Source organism: Lingula anatina, chromosome 1 (genome assembly GCF_051362555.1).
Source record: "Lingula anatina isolate TDL-2025a chromosome 1, LinAna3.0, whole genome shotgun sequence".
NCBI lineage: Eukaryota > Metazoa > Brachiopoda > Lingulata > Lingulida > Lingulidae > Lingula > Lingula anatina.
The window spans coordinates 63,373,602-63,390,051 of record NC_141767.1 but is presented as its reverse complement, the minus strand read 5'-3'; the positions used below and the strand labels follow the sequence as shown (position 1 = coordinate 63,390,051).

Here is a 16,450-nt window from a genome sequence, read left to right as displayed (position 1 = left end):
GATGCTACCTTATGCAAATGAAGCTGTATTCTGTCATATGATTGGTTTTTACGACAATAAATTTCCTATGTATTCGTTGACCTTTGACCTACTATTTCTTTCTTCAAATTTGCTATTATTTATTAAGCTATGACTTAATAAGGGAGGTATGCAACTTATAAATATCTAAATCATATCTTGATAATGTTCAATGCCTGGTACGTCTTTTGTTTTTATATACAATATCAATCACTGAAATGGAAATCCCTGCTCATTAATTTTCGGCTATTTCCGCCAATGTGATTCAACTCCTTTTATATTCCTTTATTTTATCTTAGAAAATTAAAACACACTAGGAAATTACGTTCACGTCAAATACAGTTACACAAGACAAACGAATGTTAACATAGCAGTATATTTCAAAAGAAAACACTGGGAAACCCTTCCTCACGTCATCTTCGGAAACATGATGGCGGCGCGAATTCTGTGAAAAATCACGTGACCTGAAAGCTTTTGTGAGCGCAGTACCAGGTGAGACTCTTATAACTGTATATGTATTAACGGCTTCCGAGTACGGTATGTTAATCAACTTTGCTCGTTTTTTAGTGTAAGAGTTGGGGATCCATCTTATTTCAAGAAAAGTCTTCTTCCTTAAGCAGCAGTTTCTATATTCGTGAACGAAATTTGATGAAAATTCAGCATGGCGTCACATGGCATGTGTGTTGGCATGAAAGAAAATATGACGTTTGTGCCGGTCACCTGTAATCAACAACAAATCTCTTGGCTAAAATGCATTTTAACACATGTATAAATTGGATGGATTTCTTGATTGCTCCCACTTTTTGTATAAAAGTATATAATTACTTGTCCAATCGCAAGATTTCCATCACCTATTCATGATTCACGTTGTTGAATAAGGGTGCGAAAACTGAAACTGACTGATTGACTGGTCATTTAATTTTACCCACTGTTTTGTGGAATAAACTTGAAAATAGCAATACACAAATCAAAATCAAATTCAATTTTTTGCCGCTTGATACCACATATGCTTTTTGGATTATGACTGAAGAACATCTTTCAAATGAGCAAAAATGTTCATTAGCTTGGTAGTTATGTATGATAATTATCAATTGCAAGCTTAAGCTGAAATACTTTCATACCGTTAGCTTACGACTGACCTGGACGTGGGCCTTCATCAGGCTAATGTGAGTAGATTTGGTTACCCACTGACAGCTATCCTGTAAGTGAGGGGTCCCGGGTTCGATTCCTGGACTGGTCGGTGATTTTTCTGCACTCACCCCAAATCGCTACATTGCTATAGCGGCCAGGACCCTCTTATAAATGTCAGGTAGATTGCTCCCCCCCCCCTCCAATCTCTTTTTATGGATGGCTGGTGATGGCTGATGTTGATTCCCTTTTTTATTTTGTGTGGGATATCAGATGACTCTTATTTTAGGATCTTAGTTGAATTCCAGTCAATATTTTATTGCCTTCTACAATTCAAAGTGAATTTCATCATTTGCCAAGCCCTGAAGGACATTTCGGAATCTGCAAATTAAACTGTTGAATTTCTGATATGTGACAGAATGAGCCATTTTTTATGATGACCATTCAATGTTGCTTGACACAAATACATACTGATAAGAAGGATAAAAAAACATACTGGTTCAAGGAATAGTATTACATGAAAAAAAAATTAAATACCTCTCTAGTGGGATTAAACTAGAGTAAGAACCTCATTGAAATACCAAGCTCTACTTCATATAGCTTTGGTCATAAATATATTTGGCTTTTTAAGAAAATCCATCCTTTTTCAAATCTTAAATTTACAAAAGTATATTTAATAGGAAGTTGTTTTTATGATTTCATGGTATTCAGGCCTTATAAATAGATTAGGGGTTTACATAATCTACCTGCCAAATTTAAATCTTTTAGCAAAATTAGAAGATGTGCATCTGGCTTAAAGGATTATGAAATATTAATTTTCTTGCCACAATAATATGGATCCAGTCAGAAATATTTCGATACAAAAGTATACAACTGCCCCTCCTGTGTGGTTGTAACTGAACCATAACTGAAACAATTGAACTCTGTTTTATTTTGCTGCAGGCACCTTGGTAGGATAAACTATCAAGCAGTCTTAATTTATTGGATGATGTTAATAGACATGGACATTTTAGGATGATGTTAATAGACATGGACATTTTAGGCATGGGCTGATTCTTTTTATTCATCATCAGGGCTTTTGTTATAAGATGTTGGCTTGAATGGACTCTCTAGTTCTGATTACCAGCTTTTTCTCCTTTCCACAATATGGAACATGCTGTTGACAGTATTTTCACCATCTTGCACTGTTCTAGGTCATTCTTTTCAAGTCCCACCAGCTGTATTCTTTTCTGAACATTTCTTGCCCTCTGTGCTCCTTCATAAAGGCTTCGTTCACATGCAATGTCTGTTTTCTAAATTCTATTTTCTATTCGCGCTATCTTATGATCACGGTCTGTGCCCTGAATATCCCGCCGCGTAATTACTGGCAGCGCGAGCCAGTTACTTATAGTAACTTATAGTAACTGGCTCGCGCTGCCAGTAATTACGCCGCGGGATATTCAGTGCACAGACCGTGATCATAAGACATACCGCGAATAGAAAATAGAATTTAGAAAATAGACATTGCATGTGAACGAAGCCAAAGTGTTTGAAGTAATAATTCCATTATTCCCATTCTCTAATTTCAGATTTGTAAATTTTGTATATAGATTCCTGTAAAGGATGAGTTCCACAGGCACCTCGCGTGCTAATAGAGGTAGTAAGGACAAGTCCACAAAACAGACACAGAATGCTAAGGCAGAGGGACCCCCTCTATCTAAAGCCCCCCAGGTATGTGAAGTAACTGGTTATGTTATATTGGATAAATTTCTTGCTTCATTTGATGGATTGACGTAGCTTTCAAGTGACTTTGTTTTGTAGTGAAGTTGACATCTCTTATAGATTAAATCATTATGAAACAAATTTTAAATATGGTGGTTAGAATGTTGCCATGTTTGCACATGCATTTAACATATTCAGGCCTAAAACAATTTATTTGACTTTTATTATATTAAACCATATCAACTTAGCTAAGATAATTGTAGTTGGGTATTGGTATACAGTTTAAATATGAAAAAAATCAATTTGAAAATGTGACAACTGTAAATACAGTTCAGTAATGCTTTGATTTTTGTCTTTCAGGCAACAGCTGAACAGATACGCATTGCACACATGACATCAGACAAGATGGAATCTGATGACCCCCAAATTCAGGAGAAAATAAGACAAGTAATAATATCAAAATCAGTATTATATTTAAATTTCTTATGGCTCCATGGATATTTCATCTTACAGTCATTGCTTATTCTCATCTTTGAATATGTATATTTTCAATTATATACATTATTAGGTCCCAAATGGACTGCAGGGATTTTAGATCACTTCCATGGTGTTATGATAAATTGTATGTTTTGTTTTTAAAAGATCTGTATTTATTCCTATAGGTCATGGATGTGACCAACAAGACAGCAGATCAAGTTGCCATAGCTCTGCATGACTGTGATCATGACACAAACCGAGCAATCAACAAGCTTTTGGAGGATAATGATCAGGTAGGTGCTTTATGTTTCAGGTCACCACCTGTAGAATAAAAAAATTACATAACTAAACAGCATCAATACAAGAGCTTAAAAACGATGTTTATCATCTGAAATTTGCCTAAACTAAATTTTTTTGGTATGAAATGATTTAGAGGTTTAATTATTTCCCGAGTAAAAGTGAAGTTGGCATATGGGAATAAATTTTGTCCAACAGAGTAATAAATATGGAATAAAAAGCATGCCATGAAACTTACTGAAGTTTTCAATTATATTTTAAACAGGGAGAGTGGCAAGAGACTGGCAAAAAGAAAAAGAAGCTACCACAACAAAATTCAGACCCTACACCACTGGTAAACAATAAATCTGACACAAAACTGGATCGTGAAAGAGGGGAGTCGAGAGATCGTGGAGACAATGCACCAAGGAGGGGAGCCAGAAATGCTCCACCCAGGCTTTCAAGGGGTGGAAGTGCAAACAGAAACTGTAAGTCTTCTACCGGATGATTTTTCATCATGTATTAAAGTCTCTTTATTGAAATAAGAAAAATTTGCATTCGAAGAAAAGACTAGTGAATCAGTTCAGGCTGGTCTATCTATGGTATATGTATTGTGTAAAAAAGCATAAAAATGTGTATTAAGTATCAGTACCTTGTTGAAATTTGCACACACTTAAATTCTTTTGTGACATGCCTGATTGTTTTGAAGTGGAAGAATCTATTGAGTGAATCAAATTATGACTTCTTCCTTTGCCTTAAATAGGGAAAGGCAGAGAAGAGGAAGAGAATGAGAAAAATAGAGAGAATAACAGAGACTTCAGTAGAGATAGACCAGAAAGAGGAGAGCGAGGCAGGGGCAGAGGAAGAGGAGGCGTTGCTAGAGGCAGAGGTGGAAGAGGAAGGTAGATTGTTTTTTTAAGACTCGCTCATGTTCCTTAGATTAGAGTTAAACATGTTATTAGGCATTTTCCTTTATTATAACTTTGCATTTTCTTGAGAAAGGGATAAATAATAAATAGGTTTGTGATGAAATATTTTTCCTATCCAGAGGTGGTTTCGGTTCCAGAAGTGGGGGTAGTGTGCCTGGCAGTGGAGGTGCAAGGTTTGACAAGGGACCAGAAATTGATACATGGACTAATGAAGTAGCTGAAAATGCAGAGAAGGGCAATAGCAGTAAGTTTCATATCTTCATGCTGTTCATAATAAGAGAAAAGACAAAAAAAAGTGACACTGATGCTTAAATTATAATTTTACCTTTGCAGCGGTCGGCAGTTTCTATTTTTTTTCTTTACGAATATCACTTATTACATGTTCTTAATGACAGTTGATCATGATAATCACCTTGAACCTGATTTTCCAGATTGGGCAGATTCCATAGATAACTGGGATGAGGAATGGACTGGCAATGTAAGTAATCATTTGTAAATTCCATGTTGATTGTTTCAACTTATAATTAAAAAGACCTACTGCTATTCTTCTCCATTTTGATAAACAGTTTGATAGCAAAATGCCTACATGTTCAACAACACTTTGGCCACATTGCCCTGAACATACCTGTTTGTGATTGAGTTCTTGCATTAGATATTCTGCTATGTTTCAGCTGTCAGAGACACAGGTCTTCACCCCAAGTGCATCAGCAGCTGTCAGCACCAATACCTTCTCTGCCTCTACAGCCTCCAGTATGGATGCTTTCTCCAGTGCGGCCATGACTACAGCTGATGTCACAGCCAACTCTGTGTTCAGTTCTAATTCTCCAAGCATTCGCAGTGGGGATGGGTATACAAGGTAAAGATAATAAATTCTGACAACAATTGACCACAATATATAATGTTTCTATTTGGGAAGAGTAGGAAAAGTTGACTTTGCAGACATGCTGAAAACTTTTCAGAATGGCCGGACATTTGGACCGGCAGTAATGAAAAATTTGCCGGACCGAATGGTTTTTTGTTGGACCATAAATCGCCCTATTTGTTTGAGACAGATACTACCAGTTTGATTAGGGTAGCTTACTTTGTTTGTGAATGTGATAGGCTTGAAATGGAAGGGAAAAAACGCTTTGGGTTTTATATAATTTTTTTAGCGAAGTATGTTGAATGATGACTGTAAATTCAAAATTGCCACTCTTAAAACTCTTGTCAGTCCTTTGGACCGACCAAGTCCAATTTTTTACTGGTCCAGACAAATTTTGCCAGCCATGACCGATCGGACCGACAGTTTCAGCATGTCTGCTTTGTCATATTATTTCATTCATAGTAAATGAGTAAATTTGATCTCTATAAATTTTTGACCTCTATCAATATGCCTAAACCCAAGTTTATATTGATAAGGTACAAGTAACCATTATCATCAACCTTCTTATGTTTGCTTTACAGGCTGGACCTTGATGTACTCTTGCCTAAACAAACCCAGGATGCCTCTTTGTCCACTACATCATCTCTTGGAGTCAGTTCACTGGGGAGCAGCACAGGTCTGATGGTCAATTCAACTGTAGGTGTCCCTAGTAGTCTTGGTGCTGGTGGTTCTTCTCAGTCTCAGTTTTACCAGAGTCAGTTTGCAAAGCAAGCTACTGAGTCTATCAAGAATGCAGTTGGGGTAAGTCAGTTCTGCTATAGCAATTTTTTTTTTTTTTTTATGTACAGACACAGATGTGTCTGTACATATTGCCATCACCTGCGTCTGTCGTCGCCGTCGCCGTCGCCGGCGCCGTGCACTTTCCTTGTAAACACGATAAGTGGAAGGCAGTTTTACTTTTTGGCTTTATATTAACAGAGCTGATGAATATTCATAAAACGCAGGTCAAGTTCGAAAATCAGCATGATCGGGCCATTATTGTAGAAGTTATGCTGTTTTTTCACTTTTCAGCATATATGCAACCTTGTAAACACATTTAAAGGAAAACCGTTAGGCCTGTTGTCATGAAACTCACAGGAGTAATCAATCTTACTAAAACGCAGGTCAAGTTCGAAAATCGGCATGATCGGGCCACTATTTTAGTACTTATGCTGTTTTTTCATTTTTCAGCATATATGCAACATTGTAAACACAATATAAGAAAAACAGATAGACCAATTGTCATTAAACTCACAGTAGTGGTCAGTCTTACTAAAACGCAGGTTGAGTTCGAAAATCAGCATAATCGGGCCATTATTTTAGAAGTTATGCTGTTTTTTCAAATTTCCTCAGATTCAGTTCTTAGGCATGTTAACAGTCTCATTATTTAACTAATAAGATACGCAAAAGTGTTTGTTTGACATATCCTGCATCTTTATAACATTGTTAGTTGATTTTGTAAAAATGATGGTAAACTTGTTATCGTGCATTGTGTAATAAAGTTTCAAAAATGGAAATAAACTCATATCATTTCAGTTTGTAAGATTGAATCATTCACTATGTTCAGAATCTCAGAATGGAGGAAATTGGACATTTAACACTATTCTATTGATATTTTTCCCATCTCATCAATTTTCTTAGTTGATCATATAAAAATGGCAGTAAACTGTTAATTTTGTTTTATGTTAGAAAATTGTTAAAAATGGGAAAACACCCATTTCAGAACAGTGCTGTCTTGTTTACATTTTGGCATTTTCAAGGTGTGACTTTGAAGTTCCATGGGCCTGCAGACCTTTGCTAGTCACATTTTCTGAATATCCATGATACTAATATTTTATTATTAAAAATTGATGGTCATTATGCTGTTAAACATTATGTAATATTGCATCAAAATTTGAAGAAACCCCTATTTTGGGCACTGCTTCCATGATGACCATGTAAGGAAAACCATGTCACTTACTGTTCTTAAACTTACAGGAAAGAAACACAGGACTAAAATACAGCTTCAGTAAGCAATGCAATCTTTTTGGTAAATTTTTTCTGGCAATTAAACAGTTTTTTTTTGTGAAAATTTAACTTTTCACATATTGGCATTTTCAAAGTGTGACTTGGAATCTCCACGGGCTTGAAGACCCATGCTAGTCACATTTTCTGAAAATCCATTATACACATATTTTATTATTAAAAGTTGATGGTCATTATGCTGTGAAGCATTATGTAATATTGCATTAAAATAGAAGAAAACACAATTTTTGGTGCTGCTGCCAAGATGACCATTATGGGAAAACCATGTTACTTATGATTGTCAAACTTTCAAAAAAGAAACACAGGACTAAAATGCAGCCTGAGTTGGAAAAGCAGTCTAATTGGCTTCTTTTTTTGGAAGTTATACATTTTAGTGAAATATTCATTTTTTTCGTGTTGGCATATTCATTGTGGGACTCGGAGCTCCCATGGACATGAAGCTGAATGGTAATCAAATTTTCTACATGTCCATGCTATTTGTAGTCAATAATCAAAAATTGGTGATAATAATTCTGTAATATATTACATAATGTTACATAAAAATGGACAGAAATCTTTTTGCACTGCTACTACAAAAATTATGAAAAGAAAACTGTGTTACTTCTTATTTTTAACTTACAAGTATGATTTTTAAGATTGGCATGCAGTTCAAATTAGAAAGCCAGCTCAATTGGGTTGTCATTTATTATTGAATTATACAATTTTGTGTGAAATTTTCATTTTTCTCATTCTGGCATTTTCAAAGTGTGAACTTGAACTCCCATGGGCCTGAAGCCTTATGCTTGTTACACATTTTACTTACATTGGTATTACCTGTTGAGCATAATTAAAATTTGATGTTGAATTTGTAGTTAAGCATAATGTATTTTTACATCAGAATTGACAGTAGCCTATTTTTTGCATTTTTATTTCCTGCTTTTTGTCTGTACATTTGACAGCTTTGCTGCCTTGTTTTTTTTTTTTTGCTGTCTCTAATGGAATTTATTCTCAATCATACCAGCTCAGTTTCTTTTTTGGTCATATTTCTACATCTAAGGCAGAAAGAGGGTTTGTTTTTTGTTTGTTTGTTTTTTTTCATGGATTGAGCATGTAAACGTTTCTCTTTTTGCACTTCTTGTTGAAAGACATTCATTAATTTAAAGTGTTCATATAATTAAACTAAGAGATGAAATTTCTTTACTGTAGATCGGCTCCTCACAACCAAATGCCATACCCCAGCCAAGTCCAGTGCAGCAGCAGCAGAGGCCTGGTAATGCAGCACAGGCAGCTGCAGCCCAAGCAGCAGCCCAAGCAGCAGCACTACAACAACAGCGGAACAAGCCTCAGAGAACAAAATTACCACCTCCTTCAAAGGTAAGATTAAAGAGGGAGCAGGAATAGACAGTTTATTGTAGGGTAGCATGAAGTTGGTTAATAGTGGTTTTCTAAATGGCAACTGGTAGACAAGCAAAAGAACCTTGCCTTATTCACAGTGCTGTTGATTACAAAATAGGTTGACTTTTAGCAGTATGCCATTTTAGAAGGTTCTAGAGAAAAAGATTTGAGAGCCCCTGGTCCAGACACTATAGCTAAATACCATTTTGCAGTTATCTGTACCAATATCATTTGTGTTAGGACATGTAGTAAATATCAAAAATAATTGATAGTAATTGATCAGTAAAAGTGCTAATGCATGGTTTTTCATGCTTGTTGTCGGGTTGAATTTTCATAAAAAATGGCATTCAGATCATTTCTCACCATCTACACAGAGTTGTCTTGTATTTAAGTAAGTATGAAAATCAAATAAAAGATTGAGAAAATTATCTTTGCTTCAGATTCCTGCTTCAGCAGTGGAGATGCCATACTTGCCAGGGAGTAATATGATGCCTCTAGATGTGCAGTTTGGGAGTTTGGATATTGGTGACTCTCTCAGTTTTGGCTCTGTGGCTGATCCTGCCATAGTGAGCAGCTACAAGAGCTCTGCCATGAGGTTAGTTTTGAATTAACATTCCCCATTTACCTGAATGTTACTGGTAGTTTGACCTGATTTCCCACCTTATTAAGTTCGTTAAAATATGAGTTCTTATTTGATCATATTTGTTGATCATTTTTTTGGGATGTGCTAATAATGTTATCACAGGTTTTTGCTTTAGTTGAGTCGCTTTCATATTCCAGCAGTTCTTCTAGCCTGACCAACCACCTGTCAGGCATGGTAACCAAGTCTACAGAGAACTCTGCACTGAACTCCACTCTGCCATCATCAGGAAGCACTACAACATCCAACATGAGTAACCTGGACCAAACCAGGAGCAGTGTGTTCCAGAACACCATGACATCCCCTAATAAGGACTATTCTCAGACGCCAAAGGTAAATGGTGTAATGTATTCACAGTTAGTTAAATTGTTTGAATTTTGATTTAGAATTGCTTTGTAAGAAGTAGAAAAAAGTGCTTTCAGATGAATGTATTTAAGGAGATATTGTATTCCTAGCCTCCTAGCCTTTGATTTATTGTTGCCATTTGGAATCACAAATTGATTCCAGTAGTGCAGTACTATTTAGATCTAGTCCTTTGTTATCATAATGGATAAAGTTAAAGGTTTCTGAAGGTTTCTGAAGCAGCTGCATTGACATTAGGCCACAAAATATGACATTTTTGTATAAATTTCCTTACTACTGATTTCCCCAGGTAAACAGTCCGCCAGAACCCATACCATTCCCTGCCTCTCAGTCTACAAACAAGACAAGTCCATTGATGGGATCACGAAGATCTGGACAGGGAACAGGTAATAAATAATAGAAAGGAATACAATAACCATGATTAGTATTAGTGCAAAAATGAACTTTTCAGTTTAGTTTTCTACGTCATGTAATAAAAAAAGATTGTAAGTCATTTTACCTTAAAATATGTTTTTGTTTTAAGGTGCATGTAATGGGGTCGTTAGGGAAAATTGTGTTTATGCATTGTCATTTATTTGTAGATGTATATTCTAACATCAGGTTATATCTTTTTGCCACAGATTCTCTTAGTGCCACCACAACATCTCCAAGTATAAACTATGGGCAGTCCAGCTATTCCTCCAGCTATTCCACAGCTAACTATGTGAAAGGACTCAATTCCACAACTAGTGGCTACTCTCACCCTAACAGTAATCTTAGCTCACAATATGGTCACTCAAGTTATCCAGGCAGTGGGTCATTCCAAAGTCAGACGGGGTATGGTGGCAGTCAATCAGGTGGTTACCAAAACCAGTCAGGCTATGACAGGGAATCGGGATCCTCTTATCAGTCAGCTTATAGCCAGGCTGGTTCTTATGGCTCAAGTCAGACTGGGGGCTACTCAAGAGACAACCAGTCAAGCTCTTACCAATCTGGAGGACAGTATCAATCTGGGAGTGGCTCCTTCCAGCCAACTATCAGCCAATCAGGCTCCAGCTACCAGTCGAGTAGCAATCAGCAGACCAGTTATCCTAACCAATCAGGATCAGTGTACCAACCTTCCTCTTCCTCAACTCACAGCTCTGCATACCAGAGGGACAGTCAGTCTGCTCAGACGGGCTATGGGTCTCAGAGTTACAGTAGCACTAATCAGCAGACTAATAAATTTGCCGAAAGTATAGCCAAAGCTGGAAACAAGGAAACTGATTTAGATAGTGGGAGGCAGTCAGCACCCTCATCAGTAAGCATTTGTTGTATTTGAACAACTTGTTAGAGCCTTGGAGTGATTATTTCAGGATATCCTCAGAGAAAAAAATTATGGTTGTAAAAATTGTCTTTTGAGTAAGTTGTACTGAAAGTCGACACACTGTGGTCAGGGATTCTGTTAATTTTCTGTCAGCTTTATTGATAACACCTTTCCCTTGCAGCATTCTTTCGACAGATCTAATGGTACCACTGTGCCAGGAAGCATGACAACTACCACTATTACCACAACCAGTACTCTGCCCTCTGTGAATACCAGTGTCTCTGCTGCATTGGGGATCAATACCACATCTGTTAGTTCATTGTCAACAAAACCATCTGCCACAACAAGTGAGTCTGTTTCTTGCACTGGTCTTTCTGTACACAGTATATGTAGATTTGCCAGATTATATACAGTTGTTCAAATTTTACATTTTCTTCGAAAAGTGTACAAAAATTGAAATGCAACAGGTAGTTCTTATGTTTATAAATTTATCTAACCTTTATTTACAGTAATTTGAGGACAATGTTATAGCAGCATATTATCATGTTACAGTGAAAAGATTACTCTTAATAAGTTTTATATATAACAACTGTGTGTTCTGGTGACTTTCAGACAAAGCCCCTCCAAACTTGCCGCCTGGGGTTACACCAGTTCTTGGTGCTAACTATATGGTCCAGCCAGGCATGCCCTTCATTGGGCTCCAGCAGCCAATGTACAGTTATGAGGATCTGCAAGCCATCCAGAGAGGGATCCCTACACTAAACCTTGGTTACTATGACATGTCATCATTTGCCACTCCCAGCACTATGTCAACAGGTCGGGAGCAGACGACGGCGTCTCTTGCAAGTATGTCATATGCTGGGGGTAAGTGGGTGTTATTTTAGGGATCTCTCTGTGATTCTCCTATCTTGTTTAAACTTTTTCAATCTTTCCTGAGGAGATTCCACTTTGTAGGATTGTCTGTCAAGATAGAAGTTACAGAGATTGGGGTTTTATTACTGCCCCAGTTGCAGCATGGAATCAGATATTCATTCTGGAATCAATTTTACAGCAAAACTTGTTCTTTGTCTGATCTTTGTGGGCTTGCTTTAATGTTGTGTTTCTTTTAAGTGACTTGATGTTATATATCTGGTTAAGCACTGTTTTATGGAATTATTATAATTGATGTCTCCAGTATGACTTTATTATAGATGCATGGCATTTTGAACAACGGAATAGTCGTCTTAATTTTAATTAATAATTTACATGATTTTGCACATTAGCAGGTGTTTCAGATGGAAAGATGAACAGGGTGGATGCACAGTCTCCCATCCAGGGAACTCAGACAACACCTCAGCAGACACAGGGACACCAGCAGACCATCTTCAATCCTGCTACTTTTCCACCTGGCTATGGTTTCTATTACCCAACACCTGGCATGGTACCAGGGGTCTATACACCTACTGTGTATCCAGCAGTAAGTAAAAGAATTCATTCAGGATCCTTGAAGTACAATGAATTCTGTAAATCTCCTTGCCAAAGGTTGATCCTGAAAATGCACATAGTTAAAATCTTATTGCAAAATTCAAGACATGGAATACAATTCTACCTTTGTCATGTAAAAAAATTAACCTATTTGCTAAACTATGAACTTCAGCACTAAAACTACAATTTTAATGAAGCAACATTTTGGTTCTTGAAGAGTTTTTTAAACAGTAATAGGAATCAATTTTTTTTCTTTTTCTTTACTTTTTTCTCATGCTGGGAATGGTTCACATAAACAATTTCAGTTATTTTTGCCCAAATTTCTGACTCTATATTCTAGCCTTGTATGGTTTTGTATCTTCCAGCAGATGCCTCAAGTAACAAATGCTGCTCATGTTGGTACAACGGCTGCTACAGCACAGTTCCCCACAGCAGCCACAGCACAGTTCCAGAAGGCTGCTGGAGGATATGGCTCTCACACGTATGGGACAGGTAGTAAGTTTCACAGTTATAGATGTTTGATAGCAAATTAATGAATGATTGGTTCTGGTACACCTTGAACAGGTTTTAAGGTTTCACACTTATATGTCCAGTTGGGGATGGAATTTATTTTGCCAATCTAGAGACTGGCTCTGAAAACTACAGTTGGTGTCTTTAATATAACCCTGCTATATGTATCCCTCTCCTTGTGTCTACACAGATTTTTAGGGAATTTTTGATCAGTGAACCGTGTCATAGTTGAAATTTTGTTTTTAAGCGGTTGTTTTAGTGACTGTATCAAAGTTAACTGTTTAGGAGTCAGACGTACCATTATAGATATTCAAAATGTACTTGGAGTGATATTGTAGTTTGTAACATCTTCTTTACATCATGAAGTCAATATACTAATCCTTGATTTTTTTCTCAGGATATGATGATCTGAACCAAGGGCAAGACTTCAAAACTGCATATGGAGGAGTATCTCAGAGTCAGCCTAAGGCATCAGTAGGATCACGTAAGTTATATTTTTAAAATAACAGAAACTTTTGCTTCTAGCTGCCTGCTTACAGGGAATTTGGGTATGATGCATATTTCTTATTTTCCTCCATAGGTAGACTCTCCTAATGTTTGATGCTGGAGATATAATCCCATTAAAGTCAACACAAATGTTTCTTGTCTCTTTCTTGTATTGTAACCTTTTTGTATAAAGGAATCTTCTGAAAGAATTAAGAGACTTGCTGGTGTAAAACAATTTTTTTCTTTCTCCTGTCCAGCGAGTGTGACCTCAGCAAGCAGTATTACTGATCTGAGTGGTGCCGCTTACAGTAAGGTGAGACTCCATTTGGTTCAGTGTTTAAGCATGCACCTCGTAGTTGTTAGTATCACTGTCAGTGTTTTTTAACCATCAAACTAAATCATCTCAACTAATAAATCATTTGTTCAGTTTTTGAAAGTATGGAATGAGTTGGGATATGGCGCCAAACAACTCATTTAGATATAGTTTAGTTGTCATTCACCAAAACCACTTTTTTCCTACTTATATTCCTCTGAAAATGTCCAATTTATATGAAAATCGCTTTATATTTTGTTCCCTAAAAAGAAAATTTTGACCGTTTGCTAATATATGAGTTTCCATGTGGCACTTTTAGAAAATGTTAATGTGCAAGTGAAACTGAGTTGTTGTTTAATGTGCTGTTTGTAAAATTTCTCTCTGCCCTTAAACTCTTTTGTTAAGTTTGTCCTTTTATGATGCATCTTATTTTGTTTTTGTCTTTCTCTCATCCCTTCAGTCTTTTGAAAAGCAAGGGTTCCATGGGACACCACCCCCATTCAATACCTTGCTATCTGGAGGCACACAAGGGGGGCCCATTGGAGCACCTGCTACAGCATATGCGGCTACCCCCTTCATGCCCATGATGACACACCAGGGGATGCTGCACCCTCTTCAGCAGGTTGGTAGGGTGTGTATCTTTTAGTGTCTTTTCTATCTTTCTTTGTATATTAGCACCATTATTATTAGTTTGATTTAATACTTAGTGACTTGTACTAATATCTTCAAATCTTAGCTAGGCAGTGGCTTTCTGCTGTCTCTGTAGCATAGTAATTGTTGATTGTTTTTCATTATAATGTAAGAAAAAACTTAAGTATTTTTTCTAAGAAGGTATATGTATGAGGCAGTAATGATTGTGCATGTTCTAAGGAAGGGTAGAATTTTTAAAAAATGGTTTACTGCTATCAGGCAAATTATAAAACATGTAATTTAACATTACAAAACCCCAACCACAGTGTGATGGACATTGAAGGAAATATTCTGCAGTCACTGTAGTTGCTTTTTTTCTATTCAGGATACTAGCGGAACAGGCAGAATAAGCAGCTCCCAACAGAGCAATGTCCAGCCAAAGGGTGTTCCCAAGACGTACAACACCTACTGGGCTAACTAGAGAGAAAAGGGAAGAGAAGGGGGAAATAGCCAAGGTGCAATTGGTCATCAAAATGAGTGTACAAATCTATTTTTAGCTGCCTGGTGGAGCTAAACTGTTTGGATGTTTAGAGTCTTTACTATCATTTTTAACCAGAGTGGCACTTGTCTTATTCTACTTCGAAAAACTGACATTGAAACAACAAATTTATTTAAGAAAGTGTTGATTGAGTTCACCTTTATCCTTGGGTTTCCAGTCCTATTAAGCTCAATCGTTTCAGTTGATTGCTGTTGTATATACTGCTGTAGTACATGTGTAAACCTTGATGCACCTTTTGTGGATTTAATTTTAGTATGAGTTGCCATTGTATTTGTGACAGTGCAAGCAAGTTAAAGCACATGTTATTTGACTTTATTTGATTGCTAACCCATATGTAAGTTTGGATTGCCAGGTCTGACATAAACATTTAATTTTGACTTTATTATTAAGTAGAGTTGTGCCTTAAACTTACCCCTTTGATCAACTCAGCTGGGGGTCACAGTTTTTAAAGTATTTCTTGTAATCTTAGATTTCCCCACACTTATGTCTACAAATGTATAATGTGGGTTTATGATATGCATGCCCAGGCATAAAGTAGATCCTTGTGATGATGCATTTGACAACTTGTTATAATATTATATGGGCGGAATGCCCTGCCTTTTGGTATGCAAAAGGTATAATGTTTAATAATAACTTCATTAAAATAAAGGTCACGTCTGATTTCTGTATTATAATGATACTGTTGCTCGCAGTTTGTAATATGCTTTAAACATGGTATAATGTCATGTTGGAAGCTGTAATAGTATTAGATATAAACTTTTTAAAAGTATGAAAAATTCACTCTAGTGGTATTCCAAGCAAGCTATTGTAATTGTATGTATGTATGTATGTATCATTCTGTTGGCGCATTTGCTTTTTATATTACCCAGTATATTGTACAGCAGATTATTCCATCGTTTGTCAGATAATTATAATGAATAAAACATGCAGTTTCAGCTGTACTTTTGATTTGTTTTTACTGAGTCAGATGCCTTGGGTGCTTTCCACAGGATTGTCCCTCAAAAATGGATTTTTCATTTCTCTCAATTCGTGGTAAGTCATTTAAAATAAAAATATTAAATTAAAAATAGGATAAAAAAAAAACTCGAAGAATTGCCATTTTATTGCATGAAAGTGCACATTGAAGGTTATCCGTACACAAATTTCCTATCAAAACAAATCACTTAAATGTGCAAAGCCACTAGCTGCATTTACGACACGTTTAGCAAATAGGTTGGTTGCAGTCAAAATCTATTTACAATGTGTGATCGTAAGAGCCTGGATAAAATCTTTCCCACAAGGCCATTCTCGGGCACTAACAGTGTGAATGTCAGGGAACCATGAAATGGTACAATTGCCAAACATGTCTCATTACTCTTAGACATGAATATT

At 36.5% G+C, this 16,450-nt stretch overlaps 1 protein-coding gene across 11 annotated transcripts; it reads left to right on the top strand.

Annotated features, from left to right (window-relative positions):
• Positions 1–325: 325 nt before the first annotated feature.
• Positions 326–16,020, top strand: LOC106152582 (uncharacterized). 11 transcript variants are annotated; one of them, XM_086999303.1, is made up of 23 exons: positions 326–510; positions 2,715–2,856; positions 3,208–3,294; positions 3,510–3,617; positions 3,887–4,088; positions 4,364–4,502; positions 4,649–4,773; positions 4,961–5,007; positions 5,201–5,385; positions 5,973–6,192; positions 8,641–8,808; positions 9,270–9,424; positions 9,610–9,802; positions 10,122–10,218; positions 10,453–11,111; positions 11,299–11,464; positions 11,730–11,963; positions 12,383–12,573; positions 12,947–13,076; positions 13,489–13,575; positions 13,835–13,890; positions 14,351–14,521; positions 14,906–16,020. In XM_086999303.1, exons 2-23 carry the CDS (start codon positions 2,749–2,751, stop codon positions 14,999–15,001), a joined length of 3,624 nt encoding a protein of 1,207 aa, XP_086855429.1. In that variant the 5' UTR covers positions 326–510; positions 2,715–2,748; the 3' UTR covers positions 15,002–16,020. The 11 variants fall into 11 exon arrangements, with proteins under 11 accessions (XP_086855429.1, XP_086855428.1, XP_086855425.1 ...); XM_086999302.1 differs by having other exon boundaries at positions 12,380–12,573; XM_086999299.1 differs by having other exon boundaries at positions 11,730–11,981.
• The last annotated feature ends 430 nt before the right edge of the window (positions 16,021–16,450 follow it).